Raw genomic sequence first — 13,666 nt, forward strand, 5'->3', positions numbered from 1 at the left:
AGCGGCCCGCGAATTTAAAAAAACACGATTTTTAAAAAACACGATTTTTAAAAATTCATAATAAATTGCCGGCTCAGTTCCGAAGACTCATACTTGGTGTCAATGCTTCTGAGCATCACTTCTAACATTTACAAGCGGCTTTTAATTCTTTTCATGGTCCCTTTAAGGGGGGACGCGGCTTTCAAATCGCGAAAATCTCGAAGGCGGGGGAACACGAGTTTTAGAAAACACCAGGTTTCATATCTGTAAGGTCTTTGTAATTATGTATATCCCGAAGGCTTTTCCCCGAAAACAGGCCAGAAGGGACTTCAAAAGATGTTTTCGTGACCATAGGTAGTGCAAAACTGGCTGATATCTCCGTAAAAATGCCAGTTTTCTTTCGTTAAAATTTAAGCAGCGCTAACTTTTAGGACGAATACACAGAGGACATGTCAGGATGGGCGCCCGTCCTGTCATGTCCTCTGTGTATTCGTCCTAAAAGTTAGCGCTGCTTAAATTTTAACGAAAGAAAATGCATAACCAACTAGCCCCGCAGCGTGTTTTACTAAGTAAAAATGCCAGTTTTCTGGAAAGCGTTTTTTGACCTGCTAGTGTGACAATGCAGGGAAGGTACTATTCCCGAACAGTTAAGGGAGGAGACTGTCCTCGTTAATCTACCGCTCCCTACATTGTCACGCTAGCAGTCTCATGAGAATAAGCCGACGCCATGGGCTGGAAGGGGGGTCCTGTGATGGGGAAATGCTGCTTTGTTCTTAACTTGTATCCGACTGTAGTCGATTCACTGCCATACAGACGTTCTAAGGTGGCCACGATGAAAAAGACGGAACCCAGTTCCCCTGTCGTTTTCTCTGTCGTTGCCTTGGAGGTGCACATTTTTACCTTGTTCTTGTTCGAGTACAGTGTGACAGTGAATGTGGCGTCATCTCGTTGTTGACTTTATCCTCCTCTCCCTTCACAGCCCAGCTGGTTGCGAAGCTCGGCCGACTGCTTCGGGACATGAAGGCGGCCAGCGTACAGCAACAGGTATGCCATGTGCCTTTACTTGCTGACCTCAGTGCGATGTGCGGAACTTGTGGCACCGTGGAAGAATGGTGTCTTCACTTTTGCTTCCTCACTTTCGTTTCCATTCAGGCCCTTGAGAAGATCGTGCAGAGCAACAAGGCGTCACGATTTGTGGTCTCTGCGGTGCTGGGAGTGCTGGAGCCGAAGGCTCAGGAAATGCAAGGTACGCACATGATGTGGCGACGGTCAGTGAGTAAGCCTCGCACGAACATTCTCGAAGGGAGTACGGATTATTAAAAGGGTTGATTCGTGCATCTCTTGACCCTGCATCGTATTGATGTATTGATATAGCATGGGGGGTAGGACAGCATACAAACAGGCAAAACGAAGTGTCCTTATAAATACCCCTTTTTTTTTTTAAGGCCTGCTACCTACGACTACTGTATAAGCATATGCTTTGTCTTGTCTATTTCTACGCTGCCCAATTTTGTGCATCCGGGCTGGAAATTCTTGAACTCTTTTCTTCTTCATTAAAAACGAGTTAGGATGGTGTTCTTGAATAAGTAGCGCTGAGCGGTTTTTATAGATGCAGTTTTTTTTAACTGAGCTGGGGTGTTGTAGACGTTTCGAGACAGATCAGTTCAGCCGAAAAAAAAAAAAAAAAAGCACTTTGACTGGGCAGTGCTTCCCTTTAGCATTTTATTTGTACAGACTGCGGTGTCAAACAATCTTTCATATAAACTTTCAAACGTGCCATGATAAGCATACCTATTAAGTGAATGCTTGAAATCATTTAACTAATGCAGCACCCATTGTTTAGGTAAGGCGTTTTTCAGCTAGTCCTAGGTTGGGCCAGGTTAATACAGTATTAAAAAAAAAAAAAAAGTGCAGGAAAGAAAGCATTGCTGCGACCAACAAAGCTTTTTGTGCATTTTTTTACCAACATGTGACCTGACATCATTAACAGTTCTTTCCGATCTTGCTTAGTTAGTCCTCTGTTGCATTTGAAGGCCACTCTTCTTATAGGAAACCGAAACCTCGGGTTTGGCAATGCAGTGGCTCAGTGGTTATGACACTCGGCTGCTGACCCAAAGGACGTGGGTTCGATCCCTGCAGGGGTGGTCGAATTTTGATGGAGGCGAAATTCTAGAGGCCCATGTACTGTGCGATGTCAGTGCACATTAAAGAAGCCCAGGAGGTCGAAATTATTCCGGAGCCCTTCACTACGGCATCCCTCATAGCCTGAGCGGTTTAGGGACATTAAACCCCATATATCTAACCTAACTGAAATCTCGTGTTTGTCACTAGGTGTGTCAGGGTTTGGCCTGAAATTTACCGGCTACACCTCATCTGTCTCTGCTTAGGATCTCAAGACGAAGAAGTGAGCTGTGACTTCGATGCAGAGCTTCTGCAGCGGACGTGCCGACGACTGCAGCAGCTTTGCCAGCTTCACAAGGCTGTGGAAAAGTCGCAGATTGACGACATTTACGAAGCGTCATCAGAAGAAATCTCTCCGGAGGTGAATATGTGTTCACCTTTTTAACACAGACTGCGCGTTGGATTGAGTTTGTGCCCAGTCTATGTGAGTTACATGGGCGCAAAATTTCAAGACGTGCCAGGTGATTCCAAACTGCATTTTGGCCAGAACTGACAACACTGGTGGTGTTGTTCATTGCCTGAAGGGTTTGGGGAGTAAATTGCACCTTGAAGAACAAAAAATTGGGAACAGGAATGTCTGCGGTTCAAAATGGGAGGGGTGGGAGTACGTTTTCTTGGTTTGTAGAAGTATGTCGGGACAACATCTATGTGCGCCGATGAAAATCAAATCTTTTCTCCTTTTCTTTAGTAATGTGTGCATTATAAGCAAACAAATAACTTGTTGCTCTAAAGGATGCACATTGTTTACAATTTTATATTTTTAAATATACATTAAAACAAGCCTACAAGTGTCATGAATAGTGAATGCACTGTCATAGCATTGGATTTGAGCTAAGGGGTAAAGGAAATCGCAGTCAGCAGCAGGAACTTTAAATTTGTTCTGTGCACCACCTGGTGGCTGGGAACTGAAGGTCCTCTGCACATTTCATACAGGGACCACTAGATGGCACCACTTTTCATATTAGCAATCTAGCTGCCGAGCCACATAGCTTCAGCATTTATACGCACAGGTGCATCCATGCGAGTGAAAGTAAATTGGTTACTGCTTTGATGATGCATGTCTCTCATTTCACGATACGTCCAACAACACCTTTGAAATTTGGTTCAACTGCACTTTTCTCCTTTTTGTTTGATACATTTGTGGAACGTGTGTATATCTTTACGGTACATGACTAGTTGAGGTACCTTTGAGTGGTTTTGCAGTCGTATTTCATTTCAGTGTCAAGCAGCTGAGCATTGATTACATTTGTTTTTTATGGACTGTTGCTTCTCCAAAGTTTTGTAGTAGTAGTGCTAGTGGTAAAAAATCTTTACAGTTATCAGAAAGAGAGGAGCTTTGTAAATTTCAGCCATCTCTAAAACTTTCCCCATATCTGGGCACTGCAGATGTGGCGAATTTCCAGGTCATTGTGCACACTAAATCCGTCAATGTGTTTTGGAGGGCTGAGAAATGGTGCTGACTTATTCTCCGACGGCTTTACGTCATGTACAGTGCAAAACTACCCCATTGTGCCGAAAATTGTTCCATAGTTGGTCACTACCGATATAACTGAATTGACTCGTTACTGTGCGGACTACATTCGTCGAGATGTTTTGGAAGGCTTAGAAATGATGGTGGTCTCTTCTCTGGTCGCTTTGTAATACGTGCAGGGAAAAGCTATTGCACTTCATCAACAACTCAGTTTTTTTTTTTTATTTTCGCAGGAAGTGGCGAACGAACTGTCGATGCCGCTGAAGAAAGTGTCGTGCGTGCTGACGCATGTTTCCCGCTACCTTTCACTCTGGGCGCCGAGCTCCAGCAAGCGGGTGACCTTTGGCGACGAGAATCCCATTGCGCTGCCTGCGTTTCTCGGCTGCTTTGAGATTGGCGATAGTCACGCGGCAAGGGACCGGAACGATGACGCTCCCCTACCGGTGACCATCAAGGCAGATGCCGACTTCAGGCAGCTTGGTAAGAAAAAAGTCACCGGTGTCTGTACCTGCATGTTTTGCCAAGCATCATCATCATCACCACCACCACCACCACTATCATCGTCATCGTCGTCACCATCATCATCATCATCAGCCTGACGATGCCCACTGCAGGGCAAAGGCCTCTCCCATGTCAAACCGGCTAATTGACCCAAGCATGGAGCGGTGTTAAAGGAATGGTGCGTGAGACATTAGGAAATGTGGATCACCGTGTGGATTTCATCTGCACTCTGTTGTATAGTTATAATTCGACTTTTTTCTTTCTTTTTTTCTTTCGTGTAGTTTCAGTTTCAACAGCTGAACTGTATCTTTGACATCAATGCTGGGGTTTGAGGTCAGGAGGGGGGGGGGGGTTGCTAATCATTGCCTCATTGTTTTACTGTTTTATTGCTTTTCAACCACCCTTACACCAGCCCACCTCAGGATTTGGAAGGACCGTGAATGAACAAGTAGCAATTATATCTGTTTTTGTGACCCCCCCCCCCCCCACCCTCCCTTCTTGATTTCAGTCTTACATGTGTCGGCATAGACTCAGCACAGCTGTTGAAACCCAAAGTACACGGAAGAAAACAAAAAAAAAATTCAATTATAAATTATTTACTGGATGTAGAATTATACATCGTTATCTGTGTATACTAATATCTTGTGGATCGTTCCAAATAGAGAACATACAGCAAAAGTTTGATGCCCTCTATTTCCTCCTGTCAAGACTTGCTAACTGCACACTACTAGACATGCATGAAAGAAGATCCTAGCACGACTAAGAGGTGCAGCACAGATGACAGTTGCGTGTTGGCCTTTTTTTTGGCCCGATAGAAATTGTGCAGTCAGAAGCAAAAGTTTACTAGTTGAGGATGAGCAGGAAAATAATTTATTTCAGCATCATCATACACGCCAGTTGCCTGAAACATCTATTATTCCTGCCTTTCCCCTCTCTGTATCTCTCTCTTGCGTTGTGTGTTAAAACCTGTTCATGTGTTTATACTTGGCAAAGTGTTTTAACAGTTGAAGGACATGACAAGGCCCGGCTGGTCTGGAATGGGCACAGAAAGGCACCAAATGGAGGCGGTAATGAAAGCAAAAAAAAATAAATTATTGGGAAAGAAACATGGGAGCAACATGGCGGCCTTTGAACATATTGCTGCTGCCAGCCTTTTACAACTCCTTTATGGGATGAAGGGATTTTTGTGACTTATAGTGACTCAAGTGCTCATTGGTTGTTCCCTGCAAAGGGAAAATAAATTAAAGAAAAAAACAATTGTGGTTCAAGAACAAAGGGATTGTTATGGTTTTTCAATGGAAAAGCCAACCAAAGCCTGATTTTTAAATTTGGAAATTTCTGGAGCCCTGAAAGCAACAGCTGTTGAATCTCCACATGTGCACGTCAGTTGCGGATTCCTGGAGGTAAGAGCAAATTCTCGTTCATTCTTATTATTATTGCTTTTTTTTTTTTTTTTGTCTAGGAAACTTCCTGTTTTCGAGGGCGCTGTCGTCAAGTGGCTGCCATCCATTGCTGCTGGAAGCTCTGAAGAAATCCGGGATTGCACCGTCTTCGCTGGTGGTGAGGAAAGCGAACTTCTAAAAGTGCACTTATCTGCCAACAGATTCAACAGTTTCAGTCCAGATGTGGTGGCTGCGTAAATATCATCCGAACACCAAGGCCTAGCTGAAACCTGCATGCATGCAGTCCAGACAGGAGACTGGCTTTGACAGGCCCGTCTTGTCTTGCGCAGCAATGCCTCCTGCAAGAATGGCTGTCGTCTTCGTGGGCCACGACCAGCCGGAGAAGCTGGTGTCTTTTTGGTTCGCTCCTCAAGTTGCTGGTGGAACTGGCGGGTAAGGGTTTTACACTGTACTGCTTTCATCTGAACAGTGGGATAGCTACAGTGGCCTTCTTACTTTCTTTGCTACTGCTGTGTTGGCAGCATGCAACATTAAATGCAGCTCAGACAAAATGCTAGCAGCTGCGTGGGCTAAAGGTGCAGTCAAGCTCAAAAGTTGCTGTACCGAACGAACTTCGACTGAACTGCATTGTACCACAGTGTGCGCAGCTGCACCCAGTTTTGACACACCTGAAGAGGGACCGCTTTCCTTGGTTTGTCCTGTTGTTTCCTCCTTATAAAAAGCACCAAAAATGTCATACTGTATAATGCAGTTTTGTCAAAGCTCACACGGTACACAACACTCTTTCTGCTGACAGCACCACTGGTGTACACCCCGATTATTTGCATGTACTTGTCACCTATGTTGCACTAAGTTCTTTCTTAAACGATGAACCAACTAGTCCTGTAGATGGAACTTGGAAGTAAACCGTTGTAAACTGTTTGCTTGTGGAGGCTTATGGAGAGTTAGATAATGTGTACTTGGAGAATTTGTGATGCCGGTCATTTCAAACAAGTTTCATAACTTTGATGGGCCCACTGCTTGTGAAAGTAAATACGCATTCAAGAATAACTGTGCGTGCACAGGTGTGGTGTTGACATTTCTCAGCGTTTCCACGAGTAGACACAATTCTTGACTTTTAGATACGAGTTTCGTTGTTGATATAACTGCACTGCATTGAGGCACCACCTCTGTCGTCCATCTCTATTCCTTAGTTCTGTGTCCTTCCTCCCACTTTGCTCTTTGATGCGCATGGTTTCACAGCATGAAAGTGAATGTGCAAAGGTATGGCCCGCTCCCCATGTCACGGCCAGTAGCGCCATCTATTGACGGGGGCAGAAAACTGGTATGCAAGTTTGCAAGCACAAGAGATGTGGCCTGAAGGGCATCAGTTGGGGCACGTTTGGCTCATGGTGAAAAGATTTCCTGCCCCAGGCTTCACGGCTCACTGCCTTGTCTACCGCTGTTGAAATACACACAAAAAAAAAGACACGCAAAAGGAATGAATGGCGAGCAAATGTCCTGTAGGGGGCACCATGTAAAATATTGGTGAGCTCAGACGTTTCTTCCTTGCCTTTTTTTTCTGTCTGAGCAGTTGTTTAATTCAATTCATTACGGAGCTGCCGCGATGGCCCAGTGGTTATGGTGCTCGGCTGCTGACCCGAAAGATGCGGGTTCGATCCCGGACGCGGCGGCTAGAATTTCTTTGGAGGAGAAATTCTAGAGGCCCGTGTACTGTGCGATGTCAGTGCACGTTAAAGAACCCCAGGTGGTCGAAATTTCCGGAGCCCTCCACTACGGCGTCTCTCATAGCCTGAGTCGCTTTGGGACGTTAAACCCCATAAACCAAACCAAACCAATTCATTACGGTGGTCGTATGAGGGTTGCATTAATGGATGTTGACTGAATTAGGTTGAAATTGCGTTGAATGCTCAATCACTTCCCTTGAAAAGCTTCGGTTAGTGCATGTTGGTTCTGTGCTAGTCTGAGCTGAGTAGCAGCTAGCAGTGATTCTATAACACGGAACGTGTTACAGGGGAGGAAGCCTACTTCACAGCGTCGCTCACAATGTCACCGTGGTGGCGAAGCATCAGGACACTGCTGGCTGGCTCTGCAAATGTTCCGGCTGCCTACATAGGCACAGCTGTGGTCAGCTGTGTGGCGAGGAGCTTCCTTCGACATCCAAGCCCTCGTAAGGACAGCGCCACAGATGAAGCAGCTGAGTCGGTGAGCTTTTCTAGCTGTGCTGAGCGGGCGTAGTCTAGCAGTGTCTGATATAGAGTCTGCTTTTCTGCTTGCCTGTAAATAGTCAGTAGCAAAACAAAGTTCTTTTAAAACTCTAGTGAAGGTCTTTATCCAGAGCTGGATGGCCCGGTTTTCAACTGTGCTGAAGTATTTTTTCACACATGGGTCATGACTGTTGTAAGGTAGCAAAGCAATAGCGGTTTTGTAGGAAGGCTGTTCAACTGGTTGGGGTACCAAACATGGTGAGTGCAGTTGGTGGCAACCTGTTAGCCTGTTTCTCCATGTAGCACAAGATCAGTGCTGAGCTGTCAACTTTGGGGCATGTTGTGCTTATACAGTCGACGACCGAAAATTCGGACGCCTGATTTTTCTGACATGCTTGATTATTCGGACTTTTTCGCGGCACCGCGACATGGCCCATAGAGCCAATGTGTAAGAGCGCTTGAAATTTCGGACGCACCGCAACTGACCACTCGATTTTTCGGACCTCGTTCGCACTCGCCGCCAGTACCCAAGCCGCCATATAATGTGTACAGTGGAACCTCATTAATTCAGACTGCAGGAGATATCGAAAACTTGATCAAACAAAACGAAATTCAAGCTTAAAGGGAGCCTCTTGCGACGCTGAAATTCTGCGCGAGTCGGCACATTGCGCTCGCGTGTTTTCGAATTCGTACTGTCCTTGAATGTCTTCCGCCGCACGAACTTGAACCGTAGTCTGAGTTCGCGGAACTTATCTGTGCCGAGTCTTTAGTCCCGAACACGAACGCAAATACGATCGCGGAGGCTACGCGCACGCCGAGCGCGCTTCGGGCGCGCCGCCGGATCATATCGCGGCCGCCATGGCGGCCGCGATCTGCTCCGGCGCTGCGCCGTTCGCAGAGGCCACGCGCGCCCACCGGAGCTTCCAAGTGCCGTCTATGGATGGCGCCGTGATCATTATCATCAACTTTTTTCTCCGTCGCGATTTTCCGCTGTTCACATCGGCATCAGTATTGCCAGCTCCAGCCTTTCGTGGCGTGTTAGCATGCGTGTTAGCGCGTTCGCCGTGATAGTGGCTTTCGCGTGCTGCCGCCGAGCTTCACAGTTTTAGCGCGACGGGCAAGCACCTTAAGCTACACGGCTGGGAGTTAGCTCTCGAACGGGGTCGGTAAGCGTGAGGTGGGCGGGAAATTCGACGTGGCCGAGAAGTGCGTCCGATGATGGTGCAACCAAAAGAGAAACACAAGCTGCAAAAAGCGCGCTTTCCGAGGCAAGCCGTGCGAGTTTCCTGAACTGGAAGAAGAGCTGCTCCTCTATGTGATGGAATTTCGGAACAACGGCTACGCGTTGACAGCGGACATGCTGCGCGGCTTCTTTTGGGATGAGCGTGGACCAGAGCGTAACACCAGCTCAGAGTCGAAATACTCCGCGAGTGTCGACTGAACGTAGAATAAATGTCGCTCATTCCCTGGTTGGTGTGTTTTTACTTTAAAAAAAATTTTTTCGCACATCGCGTGTATGGGCCGCACCCCGAAAATTGGCCCTCGAATCTGGAAAAAAAAAAGTGCGGCCCTTATACGCGTTTATACGGTATTTCGCGCGGCGAAATATAGTAGTCATGAGGAGCTTTAGAATGTGTGCATTACAATTGGCCGCTTTCTCGGGCATAGTGGTAATAAGTTCGTGATTTTTTCGGTGAAATTTGATTTTCCGGACTGCCCGATTTTTCGGTCGTTTTCGCGGTCCCTAGAGAGTCCGAAAAATCGGTCGTCGACTGTTTACTTAGCATTGGTGACAAAATAAGTAGACCGTCCATTTTAGTTTACACAGTGTAAGCTTTTATAGAGAAACCCCCCGGCCGAGTCCTTGTGGTCACTGTCTACATGAAATGGCGTGATCAGTGTAGTCTGCGACAACTTTTTCTGGCAATGGAGTGGAACCTGCAGAGCTGAAACACACGCTCTCTTCCTGTGTAGCAGAATACAATCCCTGCTTGCAGTAATTAGTTTTATCTTAAAACGTGATATGTTGTCAACAATCAATACTTAGGGTATATTTCTAACACAATTGCCAACTTTCAACATTACAGGGTCATGGAAAAAGCAGTTTTTTCTAATACGATTTGCTTAGGGGGTCCAGTTCCAAGAGGCTACAATAGATGGCGCCAGTGACGAATAAAAAACCGGTGCAGCGGGCATTGTGCAAGGTGGCTCTCGTGCGGCCGAACTATTGGTTGGGTGACACAGATAGCACAGAGGCTCTGCCGCTGTGTACCTTTCCTTTCATCGCCAAGAAAAGCTGTCGCTGGGTACAGCAAGGTCGCATGAGCTATTGTCATTGGTCACATGATCAGTCATATGACCAGTAGGTCATGTAATTCATGTATGAGTCTTATGACTCATTCAACCTTCATTGTCACAGTTAAATAAACTGGCAAGGGAACACCCGGGTACATTTTGGTATTGCATTCGTCCACGTTTTGCTTACATGTACAGCAGGCACTGAAATTCGTTTCACTTTGTATGAACACCCATTTGACGTTTCTAATTATTATTTGTAGCCCCCACCCACCGAGGGCGAAGAGGGCGACAGGCCGCCCTCGCCACTGCCGCCGGCGCCCCCTAGCAGCGGCGATCGCGACGGCCCGGTCATCATCAACGACGAGGGCGAGATAGAGGAAGAGTCCTGGGAGCCCCTGGTCATAGAACTCGACCACTGGGAGGCGCTCTTAGGGAAGTTGGAGGATGTGCTTGTGCTGGCGTCTCTGCTGAAGCGGCGGTGCGAGGAGCGGCGGCTCTCCCTGGACAACCGGGAGGTCTCCCTCAGCTCTCTCTTTGCACGGGGACAGGGTGAGTGGGACTCTGCAACATCAGCCTGGATGCATGAAGTGCAGACAAATGTGACCGGGGAATTTTCGAATGTGTGCATTAAACTTGGCAAAGTAGAGAAAAAATGAAAACCAAAATTTGTGTCGGCAATATAACAGTTATGTTGTGAATGGCGCCCCCCTGTTAGGAGCCGAAATGTCATCTATTAACACAACTCGCTGGCATCTGTGTTGTTTCCAACATACCGTCCTGGCCAGAGGGGATTTTGTCACACTCTTGAATTCACAGCAACAGCTATTACGCTTGCACCACATTCATGCTAAATGCTCTGTGAGAAACGGTGCTCACAGCAGTACTGTCCCACTGTACACCGCAGTAATGTTGCATGTTCTGGCATGGAGATCTTAGTTCTTAACTATGTATCCAAATTGCTGCCACGGTAGCTCAGTGGTTATGGTGCTTGGCTGCTGACCCGAAAGGTGCAGGTTTGTTACCGGCCGAGACCCATGTACTGTGTGATGTCGGCGTGCATTTAAAAACACCGGATTGTGGAAATTATCCGGGACCCTCTTCAACGGCATCCTTCATAGCTTGGGTCACTTTGGGACGTTAAACTCGATAATCCAAACCACATCGATTAATTCAAATGATATGCACATGTTCTTCCAGAGGAAAGTAGTACTTGCTTGTGGTGTGTCCATGGCAACTAGTGATTTCGCTGATGTGGGCCTGTGAGCCAGTATGGTTAATTCCTTGAAGTAATTACAATTGAGATAAAGAGGAAGAACTAAGGTGGGCGATTTCAATTATACCTGTGTAACTCTTTTTTTGAAGTATTTCTGAATCATGTGCGAGAATGAAACTAAAAGATAAAATACATCTTAGTCTAGCTTTCTGCTCTGCACAGACTTTCATGATGACCACGCAGCTGAAGCCTTAGAGCACTCTTCTGTGATGGGTCTGTTTGAGCATTCAGGAACTTAATACTGCTAAGAGTTTATATAAAGATTGCTGTGCACCAGTATTGTGTGTCACAAGTCTGCCAGCATGTTTCATGAAAGTTTATACCACCTACAATAATGCAGGTAGCTACTGTGGGTTATGACTGCATGGAAATGAATAATGTATTAAAACGAGAACAGTTTCTCATTCTTTGGAGCTGATACTACTTTGTCTTTGGGCAGTTTGACCTTGAATTGACCACTCACTTTCTACTTGGCTCTGTGGCGAGCGAAAACAAGAGGAGTCGTATGGAGCCAAACATGGCACAGTGTTCTTGCTGTAATAGTTTTGCATCAACACATCACTCATCTCTGTGGCTTTCGCAGTAACAAAACGTCTTCACCCTATGCTTGTCTGCAGGCGTAATCACAGAACTTGTGTCTGCCTGGGCCTGCGACCTTGAGATGACCCCCGACGACCTGCAGAGGCTCACCAAGCTCACATTCCCCAATGGCCTAGAAGCACAGGAAGACGGCATTGATTGTGAGCTTTCTTTCCACAGCCGGCAGGACATGCCTGGGAGGGGACTACGGGAGTTTGTTGTGATTTGGTGCAAGCGCATAGTGTAAACAATGAATTAATGCAAACCTAACTGCATTTTAGGCCTAACATGCACCATCTCTGCTTGGGATGACACTGGGCTTAACAGTCGCTGTGACTTCAGTACTACAACATTGATTTGCAGTCTTGATGTCCTTCAGTCTCTTAATTCAGACTCCAACTCCTGCATCCCTTGGCAAGATCATTTGCTTCTTTACTCCATGAATCTGTATTTAAATGCTTCAACTGTTACAGTGAAAGCTTTTATAGTTGGCCATTGTAGTTAGGCCTGTGTGTTTTTTCTTTTTTCATCTCTGGCGTGCAGTGCACTTTGTGCGGGTGAGACGACGTTTTGCACGCTCCCTGGAGCTGGACTCGCTGCTGGTGAACTGTGCCTCGGAGCAGCTGGTGCGGTGGGACCGGGACCGGGACCAGATCGACCGGCTGGCCAAGGCTTCGGCCTTTCTCGCCGCCGTCTCCAGCAGCATACTCAAAAATGGTCAGTGGCTTTGGCCGGAACATGTGCTGCAGTGCTGGTGAGGTAACTCTGTTGGGCTAGACTAATGAGCGTCAGTCCACTAAGGCACTCGAGAATTCTGGGATTCGTTGGTACTTAGCCACTTGGTTACAGCAGCCAGCTGCAAGAACCTCTATTTGAGCCCAGAGTAATGCAGGTCTTTATTGAAAAGAGTATCGTGTAGGCAGTTGACTGTGTATCATGCATGGCATCACATATAGATATGGCTCAAATGCTTAACCTCCAGTTCATGCTTCATCTGTCATGAAGGGGCTGGCTTGCTGGGTTTAGTCCATGGTTTGAAGGTTTATTAAAACAATCTAAAATCAGTGAGAAGCGCACAAAAAAGTTAGTGCAGTAGGGGGTAAAGTGATATTGCAAGGCAGCACTCTACCAAGCATCTTTATGCCAAGGTAGCTCAGACATAGCATGCGCTGGCAAAAACAAAGATGACGTCACAGTGATGGTGATCAGCAGTGTGTAGAAATAAGAGATCAAAGTGTGCGCGCTGCATTTGCAATTTATAGGGTAGGTGTGCAATTTTTGCGGAGTAAAGGGCGGTAGTGCTAGCTCTTACTGAGAACAAAACATCCTTGAGAACTGACGAAAGGTGCCAAGCATGTTGCTTTAGTCGGGGAATCTGACGTGCTGTTTACTAAGCTAACACATTTCGCATTGTCGGCATTACTACAATGTGAAGTTTCTTGTTCATAGGCAGGCCGGTACTAACGCACTTAACTCTTGATAACTCGAAGGAGCCAAAAATTTGTTCGAATTGCACAGCGTACAAATTAAGAATCTTTTTAGAACATGTGATGTTGGCAGGGCCAAAATGTCAGTTCGAATAAACTGACACTGCGAAGTAATGAGATTCCACGGTACTTCTAAACTGTCCGTGTGTTCTAAACCTGCCACTGCTGAGTATCACCTCCATCTGACGTCATGATGCAAGCACGCCTGCAGTTGAAGCAGGGGACGCAGTTGTGATTGTTGTGACGATAGCAGGAAGTGAAGAGGAAGAAGAGCTTACACGCTGTAG

At 46.5% G+C, this 13,666-nt stretch overlaps 1 protein-coding gene across 3 annotated transcripts in view; it reads left to right on the plus strand.

Annotated features, from left to right (window-relative positions):
• Positions 1-13,666, plus strand: part of Rab3-GAP (Rab3 GTPase activating protein) — a 51,881-nt gene that overhangs the window by 27,407 nt on the left and 10,808 nt on the right. For all 3 annotated transcript variants that reach the window (XM_089561292.1, XM_089561294.1, XM_089561293.1), the window contains exons 17-26: positions 959-1,023; positions 1,132-1,225; positions 2,367-2,521; positions 3,865-4,111; positions 5,595-5,692; positions 5,865-5,967; positions 7,550-7,740; positions 10,301-10,589; positions 11,931-12,053; positions 12,436-12,609. In XM_089561292.1, coding sequence (XP_089417418.1) covers positions 959-1,023; positions 1,132-1,225; positions 2,367-2,521; positions 3,865-4,111; positions 5,595-5,692; positions 5,865-5,967; positions 7,550-7,740; positions 10,301-10,589; positions 11,931-12,053; positions 12,436-12,609 — 1,539 coding nt within the window. The remainder of the gene's footprint in view (positions 1-958; positions 1,024-1,131; positions 1,226-2,366; positions 2,522-3,864; positions 4,112-5,594; positions 5,693-5,864; positions 5,968-7,549; positions 7,741-10,300; positions 10,590-11,930; positions 12,054-12,435; positions 12,610-13,666) is intronic.

This window comes from Amblyomma mixtum, chromosome 9 (assembly GCF_055824585.1).
Source record: "Amblyomma mixtum isolate Tamu chromosome 9, ASM5582458v1, whole genome shotgun sequence".
Taxonomy (NCBI): domain Eukaryota; kingdom Metazoa; phylum Arthropoda; class Arachnida; order Ixodida; family Ixodidae; genus Amblyomma; species Amblyomma mixtum.